The sequence below is a fragment of the Arvicola amphibius genome, chromosome 7 (assembly GCF_903992535.2).
Source record: "Arvicola amphibius chromosome 7, mArvAmp1.2, whole genome shotgun sequence".
Taxonomy (NCBI): Eukaryota; Metazoa; Chordata; class Mammalia; order Rodentia; family Cricetidae; genus Arvicola; species Arvicola amphibius.
Genome location: NC_052053.1, coordinates 89,556,207 through 89,575,159, shown reverse-complemented (window position 1 = coordinate 89,575,159; position 18,953 = coordinate 89,556,207). Strand labels below are relative to the sequence as shown.

Below are 18,953 nucleotides of genomic sequence, written 5' to 3'. Positions count from 1 at the left end.
CATTTATACTTATTCTTCCAATATCTGACAGAGTCAGTTGTCAATATTCTTAAGAACACTTTTGTCTGAATGTCTTACTATTGACTAATGTTTTAACTAAATGATTACAGTTTACAAATTTTCTCTATGTTAAAGGAAATCACTATGGCAACCATTTTCTTGTTCATATGTATTTGCCCCTAATCACCTGTCCTAACTAATCTGAGACCTATGTTTTTTATCTTTTTGAATAACTAAGAACTTTCTCACAAAGTCCTTCCTGATTTGCAGTATCTTAGATAAAAAATAATAATAAGTTAATGTATGTGTCTTGTCCTTGTGAGCTTCTTTGCAGTCTCCTCTCATAGGACAACTACTTGAAGCTTTAGCAGGGTGTAGTTGAACCCATAAGGTCATAGTTAATCCTTTCATGTCAAATGCATGGGTCCATTTTGTTTACGTCATGCTAATCTCCACTCACAAAGAAAGCACAGTGGTCCAATTGATTTTATGATCACGGCATTCCTTGCAATAAAGATAGATTTCAGAGTAAATGAGAAGAGGAGTTTTATTGTACTATGTTGTCAAGTTCAGTTACAGCCCAGGGAAGACTTAGAGAATCCAGGACCTTAGCCAGATTCAAGACTCATGCCTATAATCCCAACACTCCAGCACTCAGGAAGCAGATGTAGGCAGATCTCTGAGTTCAAGGCCAGCGTGGTCTGCAAAACAAGTTTCAGGATATCCAGGGCTATCCAGAGAAACCCTGTCTCAATAAATAAATAAAAAAGAAGGAAAAAATAAAATTCAAGATCCTACAAAGGAAAGGCAACACACTTGCAGTGTCTAACTACTGTCATGCAGAAAAATAGCAATGAAAACATGGCCCAAATTCTGGTCAAAACAGGTAGAATAGAAAAGCCAAAACTAAGTAAGCTTTTTTGAATAATCCATTACTATATAAGCATAACCCTGAAGTATCATGGTAGCGGTAAATGTTCCACTGCTGCCTGGTTCTGCTTTCAGGAGCTGCAAGAATTCAACAAGCGAGGATACCAAAGCCTGTTTCCACCACCCTGGTCACTATTTCTCCAGTAAGAATATTATTGTCCCATTATTTCCATTGCCTGAAGACAATCATCAGTGTTAGACAGTTATATCTACATACTATGTTATTATATCTTTATAATACAAATTACATTAAGGGAAAAAGAGCAAAACACGGCACGATCTTTCTGTAAGGGGAACCCTAAGCTTTTATTACCTGTATTGTATATTTCAAAAAGATTTATAAGCTACCTGCAGGTGGAAAGGTCCAGTTAGCAGAACTCAAGGAAGTTCCTTCCGGCTTAGAAAAGAGAAAAAGAAACAATACACAGATAGCAATGCTTCAATCATCTGTTTATAAAACATCATCTCACTGCCTTGGGTGGGCAACGCACCGTGCTAGGAGTTATGCAAGACTATGCAATTAAAGCGAAATGATCTCCCTAGGAAAGGGATTTTCAGGCTGCTGGGAGCATCATTCCCCGTCTCAGCATGATTTTCTGAGTTATACTATGTTTCTGTGACTGAACTAGGGAGACTTTGCCTCATAAGAATACAAAGTCTCCGCTCTCACTGATTGTGTGTTCCCCCAAGGAAAGTAATGAACAAAGAGAAATGGGCCAGCGTTAGCTTGTAATCTCTGTACGGAAGGATGAGCATATGAGGTGCTGCTGTTAAAAGTGAGCTGCCATTTTACTAGCAAGGTCCCCAAAGGATTGGCAGAGGAAACTAGGTGCAGGAGAGACCTCAGTCACTGAAAGGGTCGCCCAGGGAAGGATCAAAGACCTGCCTTTCTCTGAGAGGGAAGCAAAAAGTATACCCAGTGCCTGAGACGTCTGGGTGAGAAGAAGCCCTAGAAAACGAAGCTAGAGGCAGCTAGCCGTGCTTACAGAGCTTACTTACATGGTGGATAAAGAGACTCAGCTTTCATTTGGAGAAGTTTGAAATACTCTTAGAGAGGAAAGTGACTTAATCCAACACATAATCTATATTTTAAAACCACATTATAATATACTTAATGTATACAACAGGTTTTCATGAGTTGTGCCAAAATATATATAACTCACATTTACAACACGCACGTTTATATATATTTATATATACATATACATAAATAGTTACTCAAGACAACACATCTATTATTGGATAGTAACCTACCTTCCCCATGTGACAAGGGAACTTAGGTATTCATTTATCAAAGGTCCAGCTTACAATATAGTATCATTAACTGTTGTGCCCCTTTATGTGTGTGATCTCTCAATTCCTCAGCTCTGCTATAAGTTTTCAAGCTTAAAGTGAAACTCTTGGAACAAACCCCTCTTCCACCCTCTACAATGTCATTCATTTGAGCTTTGCTGCTGGTACTTTATCTTCTCATGTGACTTCTAGAAGGCATACTTCCTCCCAAAACAGGTGGGGCTTGATTTTAAGTTACCTTCAGTTTCTCCAACTCCACTTCCATCTGATAGTTTAGAAACGAATGCTTTCAGTTCATGAGAGCTTTCTACAATGAATTCTGACCTGTGAAATTCCATCATATAGGACTTTTTGTAAGGATTACGTTTTACTTTAGATGGGGCTATTTGGACATGCTGAGATAAAAATGGTTGTATAGGAATATGCTAGTTTAAATCAAATTACTGTATTATTTGTTCTCAAAGACAAATATAACTGAAACACATTATTAACATTTAGTATGACCTTAAATACATAATATGTACTTGTTGGAAGCATAAAGCTAGGGTAGATAGATAATGAGAAATAATAATGAAACAATAACATGACTATGAACAATTTATTTTTTATATTGTATTATAGATTAAAGCAGTTTCACATTTATATACTAATGACTAACTTATATTGTAAATATTGGTGTGCTCTTTATATCCAAGGTATGTTGGCTTCATTTCAAACTATAGCTTCCGTGAATTTAAAAAATACATACATATATATATACATATATATATATGTATATATATATATAATTTTGCAAAGTAGCAACCTGAAATTTTAGCATGTTGAATTGTCCAAACCAATGATTTCTGGAAATTAAGTGGTGTCCTACTTGTAGTAGATTTCAAGGCAATTTTGAAATAGGTAAATTACTCTACAGGAACCTTAGGGAACTCAAATTTTTAATATATTCCTGAAAGTGCTACCCATATATCCTGAAATCTGAGCACCTCAGACTTGATCTTATGTTTGAGCTTTTTTCACTTACACAAGCTTCGTTTCCTGCTTTCAGTAGTTACATATAAAACCCAAAGTAGTCTATGTGAATCTTACCAAAGAATTTTTATGAAAGTCATTTGATGTCCTTATAACCAGTTACCTTAGCACTTCCAATATCTTCTCATCAAGTAAAATTCACTGTTAAAACTTTCTTAGTAAAAGCTCAGCCAAATGACAACAAGGGTTTTCTTTTCTTATAATAATGGAATTGTCTTCCTTCCACATTAAAACATTCCAGCTGCTCTTTGTGAAGTTCTGAAAATAATGATTGACATTATTAAACCAGAGACTAAAAATCTTGGTACGGACTGACCCATGGGGACACATTACTACAATTCTGTTTAAAATAAAATAATAAAAGGGGCGTCTCCTAGGGGGCAGAAGTTGGCCTCATTTTCAAAATTCATTTGATTTGTCAAAGTCACCCAGAGGGGTTCTATGAAGTGGTTGGAATTGGCTATCAGAACCAAGCTCTCTCAAGTGTCTTGCCTTTGGGGTTTGTCTACCCGGGTTTCCCAGTCATTGGTTGAACATTAAAGTTCTCACAGGGATATAATGATGATTATAACTTTAGTAATCTGTTCCAGTAGGGGATGAAGCCATTTCTAAAAGTCTCTTTATGTCCTTTATGTAGTATCTTTCTCTCAGTGCTTCTACACACACCACACAAATACACATGCACACGCATATAAAACATTCACATGCTCTTGTCTACTTTTCTTAATGTAGATCAGGTGTAATGTTTTGTCTCTTAAGTTAGTCTCTGTAAGACTGACACCATCTCCTTCATGCACAATGCATCCTGATCATCGCTGTTTATAGACACTGATGCTGATGATGCAGAAGCTTTGATATTATTACTAAAAGTAATATCAGTTATTCTTCCACTCACTAGGGTTATTTTAACATCCTATTGTAAACCATGCACTCTGTCAGTTTAAAAAGGAAAAAAAATAAGCAAGAATACAGAAGACTCATGAAACAATGTTATCTACTGTCACTCTGGTACACCTTATGAAGCATACCTTCTCAGGCAAGTCCCCAGAAGCACAGTTTGGGAACTACTATACTTTTTTGCAATTCCTCTCACTACAGGCTTCACCACGCACACACTACACACACACACACACACACACACACACACTACACACACACACTATACACACACTACACACACACTATACACACACACACTATACACACACTACACACACACTATACACACACCACACTACACACACACACACACTATACACACACTATACACACACTACACACACACTATACACACACACTATACACACACTACAAACACACACTACACACACACTATACACACACTACACACACACTATACACACACCACACTACACACACACACACACTATACACACACTACACACACACTGTACACACACACTATACACACACTACACACACACACTATACACACACTACACTACACACACACACTATACACACACTACACACACACACTATACACACACTACATACACACACACACACACACACACACACACTACACTTGACATTAGGAAGTCCTGTGATGTGTTTCACCCCTACTGGAAAAGCATGAAATGAAACTCAGTTCCTTTATCCCACCCCAAATTGGTTTTGTCTTGCTGATCTCTCTGCCTAACCCGGCTCTTTGTTCTGTTTTTCTATTTTCCCTAAATGCAACTTACTTTAAGCATGTTAACGTGATTTACATTCCGACCATTCAGGGGTGATAGACAATATCCACCTTCTCTTTTAAATGTCTGCTTAGGACGTACATCCAGACTGCACGCCCTTTTTATTTTATGTTTTTTTTTTTTTTTTTAGAGAAACAAAACCAAAATGCAACTTTCAAAAAAAATTTTGAACTTGTTTTCAATTTTGGCTGTTGCAAAAAGGGGAATCAATTATCCAAATCTAAAACAAGCAAATAAAAACCAGCAAGAAACACCATGAGTACAATGCTGTGTCCCCTGACTGCTCTGTCTGTACCTTCTCAATGTGTGCATCTGGTTGTTCATCTCTTTAAAAAAAACCTTTTTTTGTTATATTCCCTTTCTTGTTTGAAAATTAAATGTTTTGTATTATATATCTCTCTAAATATATCAATGTATTTCTTTTTAATTGCTAGATCTTATCTTTAGACTTGATTTTATCAAAAATTGATGAGAAAAAGTTGTAAATTGTTTCCTGCATTTTTTTCCCACCCTTTCTTTAACTTGGAACAACTTCAGCTGCAGAACCCCACATCCACATCTCTCAGATAAGCCAGTCTCATGGGCAGTAGTAGAGATTATGGGTGGCTTGTGGAAAGTGGATGATGTCATTTGGAACACGCCATTTCTGTATAGAGGAGTTGTTAGCAGCCCTTGACATGGGCTCTCTGCTTTGGCATTACCTCTCACCATCTCTGTGCGTCTCTCAATGCCCAGCCGTAGATGGGGCTGTGTGGGTGCCGGTGAAGTTGTTCAACGGGAATGCATAACTCAAGTCTCCTTAATTTTGCTTTTAATCCTTTGATCTTATTAGTAATATTACTTCATGTACTTTGTCTATTTTGAGTAGGAGGAAAAAAGTTTAAGTGTTTTTATGATTTGAAAAAAAATCTTACGATGAAACTGTATTGATATTGGAGTAATTGCATGTTGAAGAAGTTGCAGCTTAGGGTGTGTGAGATTGTCAGTGTTAGAGTTCTGTTCTTGATTTCCATAGATGGGCGTGTGTAGGCTCATTTGTTTTTGTATATTGCCCATCCCTTCCTTACAGCCAGAAGCTCTAATGCAGCTAGATCACTCCGTGCCGCCCTTACATGGACATGGCGACTCACTTACACATTTACTCCTATCATCGTCATCTCCTGTGTAGTACACTCGTAGATGCGACCCTCCCCCTTTCCGCATCCTCCCTTCCCATGCCCCCCCTTTCTTTAGCATTGTTACAATTTATGTGATGTCATCCATTCCCCCAAATTAAGGAAAAATCTAAAATTTGTCAAAAAGACAATAAGAAGCTAAATATATATTCGAAAACTGACAACGAAGAAATTCATTCAAAACCCTATAAATGCATAGATTTTTTTTTAAGAGGCAAATTATAAAAGCAGTTTTTTTCACTTTCAATCATAGCGATTAGAGTTATTTTAAATTTAACATCGATGCCCTCCAAAGTCCCCCAACGTAAAAATTGTTGAAGTGCAGATTTTTTTCTTTTCATGTTCTGTGGTGTGAATGTATGTGTTGTTGACTCCCTGTATCACTCTCTGTTGTAAATTATGATATTTGAAAAATTAGACATTTTGCTCAAAAGTTTTTTAAGGAATGACAACAACAACAACAACAACAAAAAAAGCAAGTCACAAGAATGTGGCAATTCTGTTTGTCCAAGAGCATTCTTACACAACTTTCTTTTGTAAATTTTTCTTTCATGCCAAAAAACATGCGGGCAATTTGTTGATGTAAGTTGACTATAAATTAATATGCTATGCGTTTCTGTTGTAATTTCAATTATTTTGCCTATGTTGAAATATTCTCTCCCTCTTTCCCTCTTTCCCCTTTTCTCTTTCTCTCTTAGACAAAACAGCTTCTGTAGTTTTATTTTCCTTTGCTTGTGTTCTTTTATTGTGAATGCTTTGGTATTATTTGCTATCCTTCTGCTCGACTTGTTTTGGCTTGATTTTATTTTGTACTGTATGATTCTGAGAACGATATCAAGTATTTTATTTTACTTGTGCTTTTTTTGCTTAATGTTCACTGTTCTGATTTGTGCTGAATCGCACTCAATAATCAATAGGAATTCTACTTTCAGTTAAGAAGATAGATGCCTAGTCATTATCAAACTCAAGAAACCTAGTCTTTGCATGAACTTAGTTTTAACTGCTAACGTTAAAGTCTTTACAGGACTGGTTGTTCTAAAGTGGGGTATTAAAATTATTAAAATTGGCTACAGCACATGGGAGGCCTGTACACCAGAACAAAAAAAATTAATTTGAGTTAGTTCCAAATATTACCAGTGGTAATTTTATCCTTAATTTAATTCCTTAGACAATATTCAAGGAAATCAGCCCTTTATCTAATTTTCTTTCAGCGAAGGGGAAATAAGGTACTCTCAAGTGACTATGGTAGAGTGGTTCTCCAGGATTACGCTATCATCTTCACCACAGGCTACAAAATCAATTTTCCTCAGAATAAAGACATCAAGAATCTCAGGTGTTTACAGTGTTGCGCTATGATATCGATGCCTTCTAAAGTGTACAGCCAACTTCTGGCAAAAGCCCATTGCATCACGCACACACAGAGAGAAGGCTCAAGCATTCCCCTTCCCTTCTTCTCCCCCCTCCTCCCTTTCTTTTCCTGTCCTCTCCTTCATTTCCTTTCCTCCCCTTCTCCCTCCCATCCTGAAGGATTTAAACAGGTAAGCTTCCTAGGGAGCTTCTGATTGTTTCAAGAACACTCAGGGTGGTTTTCATATTTCAGCTTTTATTTAGAAAGGCTCTGGGTAAGTACCACCACTGTGTAACTAACTACGTGTTGAGAAAGTGCCTCGACCTTGAGGTTGTTGGACTGGGTGCAACAACTGCATGCCAGAAGCACAGGGCTTGAGAGAAGCACTGTGAAACCTCTATAATGAACAAGTGATTTGCTTTAACTTTAGTTCCAGGTATCAATGGTATCTGAAACTGTTATAAGAAATATCAAACTGGGCGGTGAGTAAGACATGTTTTGAGCCTGGCAACTTTCATGAACGGGCTCTGGCTCTCTTCACCTCTGTTCAAATGATTTTGTACTGGTTTACAAACCAGATTCCTAAAAGGGGTGTTAATATACCTAATTGTATTTAAAAAGCTCATGTTTTCTGAAGAAGCCATCCATTTTATTACAGGCTAATCATTTATTATCAAATATAAGCTCTTTGAACTTGTATTTGAATGATGAGTCTTTCCACAATGTCTACATTTAAAATCATCTCTAGAGCCCTGTGGCGTTATGTCTCTGAATATAAAGCCACTGCACTAAAACTGACAGATAAACTCATCAATGATTGGAATATCAGTAAAACTAGTAAAAAGTCATTGTTAGTAGCAGAAGTCACTGTAGTAAATACTCTGTGTGTGGTGGCTTGTAATGGGCTCTGTTATTATTCCCGTTTTCCTTGGAGCTGAAAAAAAAGTACCCAAGTCATGTGGCTCATGAGTATAATTCCAGTATTAAAAAGAGTCTAGGCAGACTGACTTCAAAACAAAAGCTCTTAAGTAATAAGCAAATGAAAACTTCATCTGGCATTCTCTAGTTTACTACACATAATTATATCAAGCAGCTGTACATATGTAAAAGTCAACAAGAAGAAAGATTTGGTAACCTTCATAATTAAAATATTTCCAGATGAACCATTTGCTATGTTTTTAGGGGCTGGTTTACTTAAAGAATTTCATCATGTTAGATAGAAAGTTAGATATAAATTATCATCTCCAGTGAGACATTTGTGTTTTATTCTTATTTTTTCCCACCAATTACTGGCTATGTTTTGCCAGGTAATTTTTTTCCCTGTAGGTCATCAATATAGAGCCATTTAATGGTTAAAAGCTTCAAGGCATCTCTGTGTGTGGAAGGATTCACTCCTATGACTCCAAATATGTAAACAAGTGTCTTTATGGAGCCAGTAAATTAGAATAATGCAAATCAGAAATAAAGAAAAGAATCCAAATGGACATAACAGAATTCCCCTAATTGGAGCACAGAGTCCTCTCTAGGGGTTCCCTGCTTAGCATCATTGTTTTTGTATTTCTGTGACCTCTCAGAGACAGCTGTCTCCAGAGAGGCAAAGGCTGGAGCCATGTTGAAACTTGATGCTGTTATTTTATTTTTTATTTTTTTGGTGACCCACTACATGCACCATCACCGACAACATCCTCACAGTTCAGAAGAGTTCTACTGAATTTTTAATACACTGTCTTTTGCGATGGCAGACAGACCCTTTGCTAGATATCAGCCCTAGAGGCATGAATTATATATCTATAAATACACTCATAGAGCAAAAAAGCAGGGCAGCCTTCCGGACTAAAATAGACCTTTTATATCCCTAGTGAGCTCTCTAGTTTAAGGAAAAGCACAGCCTTGTCAAAAAAAAAAATGTATGTTCCTGATTTTAAGATGCTAACATTAAAGAAAACAGATAGTTCTTATTCTAAACCAAAGGAAAATTTCAGAAACTGCAGAGAAAATAGGGATTTTGATATATTCCAGGTTTCATGTCACTCCGTCTGTTAGTTTTAGACTCCTTGATTATGTGAACACTTTCCTAAGCTTAGACACACGGTTGATAATTGTAGAGTCTTGTGACGGAATGGCATGTTGTTAGCTATTGCGTCCCTCCTAACCCTATCTATCACCTTGGATCAGTTGACATGGAGGGTTAGTTCCGATCACCTCTCTGACACCAACATCTGTGTGTGTTAATGTCCCTGGGAGACAGGCTTCTGGGCATACTTGTAAGAGATTATTTTGATTGGGTTAGTAGAGACAGAAAGACTGGTCCCCAGTGGGTATCATCATTCCCTGGGGCTGGAGCGTGGACTGTATAAAAAGAAGAAAGTAAACTGAACGCGAGCATCCATTGTTCCACGATTACTGATTACGGATGCAATGTGACCAGTGCCCTGAAGCTCCTGCCTGTTGTGGGGTCAGCCTTGTGAACCAAATGTTTTTGCCTGCTGCCATGTGGCTAGCATATGCGTCCATGGATGATGGGCTGCAACCTTGAACTCCTCCTCTAATCTGCTCCTGTGGGAGTACTTTATCACAGCAACAGTGAAGGAAACAAAGACAGCCCCTTATAGAAAACAGCCCGGTCAGCCAGGTCTGTTAGTATGTGACTAGTCTCCTAGCTGCTTGGAAGGCAGAGGCTTTTGCTTGAGCCCAGAAGTTTGAGAGCAGCTTGGGGAACATTTGTCGATCCAATCTTCAAAACAAGAGGCATAATTTGCAACAAACCTGTGCATAGCTTTCTTGTTCTTTAAGTCTTATCTGGATTAGTCCTAATAGCAAATACAATGTATATTCTGTATGAAGGATTGATAGACTATTTATTCTGTACACATTCAGTGCAGACACTTTTCGGGAAGGGTGCATTTCCTATCTGCAATCACTCGAATCCTTGACTGCGGAGTCCATAAATACAGAGGGCTAACTACACACTGTATTCATTTTAATTCCTAAAGACAAAATTTCATATTAAAATTGATTGCAGAGCTAGGGAGTTGGGCCAGGGTTCACAAGTTTTTGCAGTGTGACTATATGGAGCCAACATCAGACACCAACAAGCTGGAAAAGGTCCCGTGTGTGCCTCTAACCTCAGCACTGTGGCGAGCTGAGACAGGACGGTCCCTGGGGCTTGCTGGTTGCCATCCTAGCAGGGGACCATGAGCTCCAGTTTCATGAAGAGACTATACCTCAGAGAAATAAGGCAGACAGTTGTAGAGGACATTGTACATACCCCTCCATATACATGAATATGCTATGTATAGAATTACACACGCGTACTCACATACACTAAATAAAAAAGGTAATTAAGTAAGTAATGGAATATTTAAACTCAATTATATACCCAACTCATGTACCTGCCCCAGGTAGTCCTCACGTCCAGAGTTACCTGAAGGTTTTACCCTGTTCTAATTCCCACTTGTAATAATGGGCCTCCCATGCCAAGCAGCTTGATTTCAAAGTCCAGGCAATCTTCCAGTTCCCGGCAAGGCCAAGAGAGAAGATTGAAAAAGCTTCTACGATTTGAAGCAAGTAGAAATCAGAATATTTTGGCTTCAGATTTTCCTGGCAGAGGGCCTCCTTTCTAATGTCTTATCACCTCAATCAGGGTTAGTAACAAAAACATTGAAGAAAAAAAAGTTGGATGGTTTTGAAAGATTTTCGCATCTGACTTGGGATACAATACCCCATCGTTTTATTGTAAAAAGAAATCACATTCACTTCACTTTGGAACTCAGCAGCCTATTAGAGACTCTCCATTAGCAAGCCTTAGAACCCTCTGTCTGTACCATTGGGAAAAGGTGAATTTGGACTTTGTTTTGAAATCAGCGGTGCTTGCTGGGCTGTTGGATGAGAGGAGAATAGCAAAGGAGAATAGATTGATTCAACTGGAAGGTGACCGGGTTTTGTAAATTTTAAACAACACCGTGACACTTTAGCAAGGGTTGAAGAGAAAACAAACAAGTTGAATTGAAGTCTTCAGGTGGGTGCTACAGGTGGTTCCGAAAAAGGACTAATAAATGCCCTCTGGGCATGATGAAGATGGAGCCCTTGATTCCTAGAAGGGCTAGGCGTTTGCATTTATGATTCAAATGAATTATTTCCCAACAAGTCAGATGTTCTTCCTCCTCAATCCAATTTCCTCCCTTGCTTAAGAGGTGTATTTTATTTATAACCTCAAGGAACAAACAACTCAGTTTTTATGTTGGTAATGAAGCTACACATTGAACCTTTGTTCCGGTTAATCCAGATTAAATGGAACCGTAGTCTAGCCACAGGGCAGCAGGTAGGAGCACTTGGTTCACAAGTCTGACCCCAGAACCCACAGAAATGCAGAGCTGGTGTCTTACATTGTCATCTGTGCACTGCTACAAGCGGAGATTGGACAGGGGAGCCACCTGGAAGCTTTAGGACCTGCTAGCCTAGAGTATACACAGCAGCCAAACAAACAAAACAAAACAAAAACAAATTCTGCCTCAAAAATGCAGAAATCCACAACTATTTCTAAAACACACAGGCTTTGGCATATTTGTGCCCACATTCACACACACACACACACACACACAGGCATGCACGCACACACGCACACACCCTATCTCTCTCTCTCTCTCTCTCTCTCTCTCTCTCTCTCTCTCTCTCTCTCTCACACACACACACACACACACACACACACACACACACAGGAAAAGAGAAAAAAATTTTTTTCCTAATTGAAAAACAACCCCAGTCTTGTTCTTATCTGGAAATTAAAGTTGCCCTTCCTTCCTTTGGCTGTGAGCCTTCATTTAAACACTGCCCTCTTCCCAGATCACCTTGAATGTAGCACACACTCCCCTCTCCCCACCACTAGGACTATAAGAAAAATAGTTAGTACAGGATTAGATTTTAGGGCTATCTTTCCTTTAGGGAATTGTGCTCCAAATCCCATTTATAAAAACTAGCAAAAGTGTGTAAATTATGTATTAACTAAGTCACAAGGTATATGAATTATATATGTTCACAATGTAAAAAAGAAAAAAAATAGGCGTACTGGTCTAGCAAAGGAAACCTGGAGCTCTGAAAACCCTGCAAAGATCATTTGGCTCCATCAGTTCAAACTCTGAGTGTTAGAATAGAAACTCGGATTGAGAACCCAGACCGCAGACATCTTGAAGCTCTTGGGAAGGTGTGTGTTTTACTTCTTTCCCTTGAAAAAATAACAGTCTGTTTAGGTGAGAAATAGTCATGCCCCTTTCTGTTGTCCTTCCCCTTCTGAATGATTCTCAGAACTCACATGAGCACCTCCCTGACCTGTCTTTTTCTGTGTAACACAATTATTGGCTAGGTAGGAAGGCAGTCAAAGGTTTTTACAGTGTTTGCTGCCAGGCCTTCTTTTTAACATACCTGGGTGGCACAGATGTCGTATTTCTGAAACCTGGCTGGTGTTTAAAGATGCATGGTGAGGGATACTGAATGGAAGAGTTCTAGGAATGGATCTTTATAGGAAGAATCTTGGCAAACTGTCAACTTGAAGGTTTGACTCTCTGAAATGTCCCTGGACTGTGCAGTATTAAACCTGCTGCGAATCCCAGCCTGGCTTTGTCACTGATAGAGGAGGGTACTACAACAGCGGACATATTTGGGACCAGATGCTCAAACACTAGCCACCCTCTCTCAGGAAAGTAACTACTAAGCAATAGAGAAATGGTACCCGTGTGTTGGTTGATACAGCCATAAATGAAGCTCACTGTGTATATATATATATACAGCCCCACATGAAGTCTTGGTAGTACGTCTAAGAACGTGATTAGCTAAAAGTCAGCTCACCAGCAGATCCTGGAGCCAGCCTGTTGGAATTTTGTCACTATAAATCACTTGAGAGTATCTTTAAAAATCTAAGACACTTATTTCCAAGGTTCCAAATTTTGGGTGTGCAGAGGCGTATAATTGATTCTGTGTCAGCCTGGAAGAACAAGGCGATAGTCAGAAGTACCCGTATGTAGATTCAGGTCACTTCATAGCCATTTCAGAGGCATAGCCTCTGCCCTGCCCTCCTTAGAGTGACAATGAACTGTGTGTATCCTGTACTAATTGTGTCTTTTTTTCTTTTCAATCCCAGGAGGTGAATTAGTTATTCCTCTTCTTGTAGAAGACCCTTTAGCTACCCCTCCTATTGCTACACGTGTACCCTCCATTACACTCCCCCCTACCTTCCGCCCCCTCCTCACCATTATTGAGACCACCAAAGATTCCCTGTCCATGACCTCTGAGGCGGGGTTACCTTGCTTGTCGGACCAAGGCAGCGATGGTTGTGATGATGATGGCTTGGTGATATCTGGGTATGGCTCAGGGGAAACCTTTGACTCTAACCTGCCCCCTACTGATGATGAAGATTTTTACACCACCTTCTCCTTGGTAACAGATAAGAGTCTTTCCACTTCAATCTTCGAAGGTGGCTACAAAGCACATGCGCCCAAGTGGGAATCCAAGGACTTTAGACCTAACAAAGTCTCGGAAACTAGTAGAACTACAACCACATCTTTGTCCCCTGAGCTGATCCGCTTCACAGCGTCCTCCTCGTCTGGGATGGTGCCCAAATTGCCAGCTGGCAAAATGAATAACCGTGATCTCAAACCCCAGCCTGATATAGTCTTGCTTCCGTTGCCCACTGCCTATGAGCTAGACAGCACCAAACTGAAGAGCCCACTAATTACTTCCCCCATGTTCCGTAATGTGCCCACAGCAAACCCCACGGAGCCAGGAATCAGACGGGTTCCGGGGGCCTCAGAGGTGATCCGGGAGTCCAGCAGTACAACAGGGATGGTCGTCGGCATTGTGGCTGCTGCCGCCCTCTGCATCTTGATCCTCCTGTACGCCATGTACAAGTACAGGAACAGGGACGAGGGGTCCTATCAAGTGGATGAGACGAGGAACTACATCAGCAACTCGGCCCAGAGCAACGGCACGCTCATGAAGGAGAAGCAAGCCAGCTCCAAGAGCGGCCATAAGAAACAAAAAAACAAAGACAAGGAGTATTATGTGTAAACATAACGCCTATCGTATGTGAATTTCAAACAGATTTATATACACACACCTGAGTACTTTGACAATGAGACTTAACTTGTCAGATGTGTTCTGTGAGACGGGGTACACCACGACTATGGCGAGGAAAGCCATTTTTAAAAGGACACATACGATGGTGTATCTCTCTGTAAAGTTCAGCCATGCTGCGAGGTTGCAGCCATGGCTCGGAGACAGAAAGTTCTCTCTGCCCTGCTGTATCATAAAGCACACACTTAGCGTCCTGGAGCAAGCCCATGACTCTATGCGACTTTGGAAGCTTCCTTCTCTCCAGGACCTTTTGACAAGGGTAGAAGACAATATGACTTACTTGTTCCATAACTGCAAGTGAGTCTGTAATGATGTTTGTGAATCTTGACTGTAACAATGTTGGGTTATTTTTTTGTTCGTTTGTTTAATTATGTAAAAAAATAACAAAAAAATGAGAAAAGAAAAATGCTTTAAAAAAATCAAAAAGAAAATAATACAAAAAAAAACCCAGAAATATCCTTTATCTGGTTCTGGCCAATGTGAGTGTAACTTTTCAAGATCTGAGGGGAAAATGGCTTTTGGGTTTTCACTTATTTTTTTGACAATGACTGCACATATGAAGAGAAAAAAAATACTCAGAAAACAAAATGTATGAGACTCTTGCCATATGAACTCAAAAGCTACCATGGCATTCACTCCACGTAGCAGGTTGTAGTATCTCTAGAATCTGTTGTTTGTTTCCTAATGCTTTGATGAACCCATGGGGTGGATGACGATCTATTTGAAAAGTGGGGTCCCCAAGATCTAATTTCAATGTTTGCCTCTCAAACCTCGAACAGACGGGTTTGGGGCTGGTTTTATCAGAGCTATTGGTTTCACTTAACAAATACTGTCCCTGTCCATCGACCCAAATTGTGTGAAATGGGGGGAGAGAAGCCCCACAAATTGAAGCAGAGCCTTTCCCAGGGGAGGGCAGGGGGTGGACTGGATCTGTGATTGGTCGAAATGCATGCAGATAAAAAAAAAAAAGACAATACTAAGGTCTGTTTCAACAGACTGCAGGGGAGTTCCCAACTTGTAACACAACCACAAATGCTCACATGAGCCATGTCGTGGCCAAGTGTGAAAGTCAGTTCTTTCCCCACCCCCAACGTGATAATGGTTTCCATAGCGGTTTGATTTTGTAGCCTGATGTGAATAAATCTCTTTCCATCTCCTTCATGTCTCCCTTCACCCATCTTTTCTAAAACCAGATAAATAAATGCATAAAGCTGCTGTGACACACAAAAGGAATTTAATAGTATAATATATATAAATAAATCTATAGACAGATATATTTATCATGGTATGTTTGATGGGATGACTGACACAGAAATCTGTTCAAGTCTTGAAGTGGAATGAGAATGCTATTTTAAAAGAAAAAAATAACAAAACAACAAAAAAGCGAACCTTAAAATGTGAAGAAAGTGTGAGTTTTCATTTTGTCACAGTTAACTGTGTCAAAGAGAATTTAAACGACAACAACAAAAACTTCTCAGATTTTGTTTACATATTTTACTACATTTTTGCTGGTATAATTCCTTAGTCACGTATGTACATACCGCTTTAAGAACTGTTATTTCCTTTCTCTCTGTTTGTTTGCTTTGTATCCCATTCTGTCTCCTTTTTATAAAGAGGAAACAATGTACAGCGTAACAATAAACTGGTTTTGTGGCCATAGCCATTCAAACAGCAAGAAGAGAAAACAAGACACGTATTCGCATAAAGGTGAAGTGTGTCTTCTGGAGGGGCAGACATAAATACGATTTCTTTTGTACAGATGAAAACCAATCAGCCGTCTAGATTTAGAAATCTACTCTTGCTGGTCTTTGTAAGTTGCATGAATATTTGACTTTGAAAAAAAAATCTTAAAGACACGGGGCAGAAGGCACAGTCTAAGACAATGGTAGACAATGGTAGCCTTTACTGATGTGTATGGAAAGAGACGGTCCTCCTTATCTGAGATTTCAATGTGTTAAGAGTTCTCGTTTTTGTTGTTATTAAAAAGACAGAACTATAAAAGGATATCAAAGCACGATTTTAGATCAATGGCCCAGCCTATATGAAGTTGATTATATCTCGGTGTTTGTGATGGATTGCTGTTCTTGGAGTCTTGAGGTCTTGTGAACTGATCTCCTGCTTTCTTTCTTTACATTTTTTAAAAGTCTGAGTAAAAAACTCATCTGTTTATTCTTTTTCGTGTAAGTTTCTATTTGGACAATTTTACGGGAACTTGTGTATTCTGTATGTGAGCTTTCATTGTTTTCCTCGCAGACCCTCAAGGAATTTCTTTCATGATGTTGTGATGTTCCTGCTTTTTCTTTTTCCTTTTCCCTTTTATTTCCCATTTGCTTTTTCGTTCAAGGATATGCTTAGCAATAAAATGTTCTTCCCAAAACCCCTGTGTTATGATGCAATCTTATTTTCTTAAATTTGGTAAAAAAAAAAAAAAAAAAATCTTGCACACAGCTAGATAAGCCTTCTTTTATTGAGAGTCAAGGGATCTAGAACACCATACATGTTCTAGAGACTGTTCTGACACTAATTACAGAATGACCCGAGAGGCATATTCATGAGATGGATTAGCTTCACTCGACCTGAAGACTTTGTGTTTCGATAGCTATAAGGGACGAGGAGGTGGCAAAGTCATGTTCCAGAAGGTAAGATGTCAGAAGCACTGTATTCTGAAAAAAATCTTCCTGGATGCTATGTTTTCAAAAATGTTGGCTAGCTTTAAGTGTTTTCCATAAGTCAAGAAACTTTGGAGGTTATTCAGGAATTGTATTTAGACATAACCTTATAGAGAAAGCTGTAAATATCTTTCTTCCTAAGCTGCCCACAATAGTGAAAACAAACAAACAAACAAACAAAAACCAAAACAACAGCCAAAAGCTCACCAAATTCGAAAGTGAAACTTGAATGAATTTTTTAATCTTTATAGTTTCATCCTACAGTTTCCGTCTATCAGATTCATCATCTACTCAGTATGGCTTGTACTTTTCTCACTTCTATGGAACTCCACACACACACTTTACTTTGACAACGAGGTAGTCGATGCTGTACCCTGTTTTTCACCATGACCACCCCCAATTTTTATTTAACTAAATAGCTGACCTCAATCAAGTTTTAAAATGATGGTATCATTATGAGCATTCAGCTTTCATTAGTAGGATAGTTATACTGTTGACTATCTTGGGATGGGATAAAATCAGGCTCAGCAGTACTAAATTATATGAAGTTCTTTTTATGTAGTTATTATCTCAGATAATTGACTTAGTAAAGAAATGATTCATCAATGTCCATGATGTGCCAGGTGCTCTGTTGCTTTCATCTATGTGCTCTTCTTAATCGACTTCAAAGATGAAGGAACAAAACCACAAATAGCTTAAGGGAAGCTTGGCTGATACCTTTTCAGCCATGTTAATAGTCACATTGCGCTAGCCTGGAAGTCCATGACCAACACATGGGATCTAAGTTTAAATGGAGTTGGTTGGTGTCCTAGGTGGATTACTGCATACACATGGCTGAAATTCACAGATGCGCTGAGATTTCTCATCTGTAAAAATAAATAAATAAAAGCATTAAAACTCAACGACTTAATTATGCAATGTACCATTTTTAGGTTTTTAAAACTTCCACCTAAACTAACATAAAGATCTTTACCTTTATTTGATATAGAGAGGACTCTTCATAGTAGCCTCTTCCATGTTATTATTTGATTATTTAATTATTCTCTATGTAATAATTTCCTTCTCTCCTTGGATATTCTACACCACAAATGATACACAATAAAACAATTAATTTAGTAATTATTAAATGGTACAGCTAAGTCAGTTCAAGGTCCTAGGTATAATCGAGAAGTGTGTTCCCAACTAACAAACATATCACTGACATTTAGTAACACAAGACTGTCTGGCACATTTTAATCAAATGTCTAGAAGTCTGGTTTAATAAAGTCAGGATATTTGGGGGAAGATGTTGTTAGAGTTAACAGTTTTATGGATAAATATTGCAGTGAAGTTTTCAGACACTAGGTTTCCCACACAGAGACAATGAAGACTGGAATGGTGCTTGTTTGCAAACCATTGGTCAAAGCACATTCAGAGAAACCATTTCCCATTGTCTCTCAATGACAAAGTCGACATGGCACTGCCCTTTTTAGTGAATTTAAATTTGGCACTATGTTTGGCAATAGCAAGGCTTAGTCCCAATTCTGGCCCTCAATACAGGGCCTACTCTCTGTCAACTGTGGCACCTTAAGTATTCTGGGAAACTATAAATATACCACAAACCCCTTAGCTCTGTTGTAGAACTAAATGACCTAATATGGATATTAGCCCTGAGTACAGTTCC

General features: G+C 38.8%; 1 protein-coding gene across 1 annotated transcript in view; it reads left to right on the top strand.

Annotated features, from left to right (window-relative positions):
- Positions 1-14,672, top strand: part of Nrxn3 (neurexin 3) — a 1,492,393-nt gene extending 1,477,721 nt beyond the window's left edge. The window contains 1 exon segment of the mRNA XM_038336206.1: positions 13,933-14,672. Coding sequence (XP_038192134.1) covers positions 13,933-14,555 — 623 coding nt within the window. The 3' untranslated portion in view covers positions 14,556-14,672.
- Positions 14,673-18,953: the final 4,281 nt, after the last annotated feature.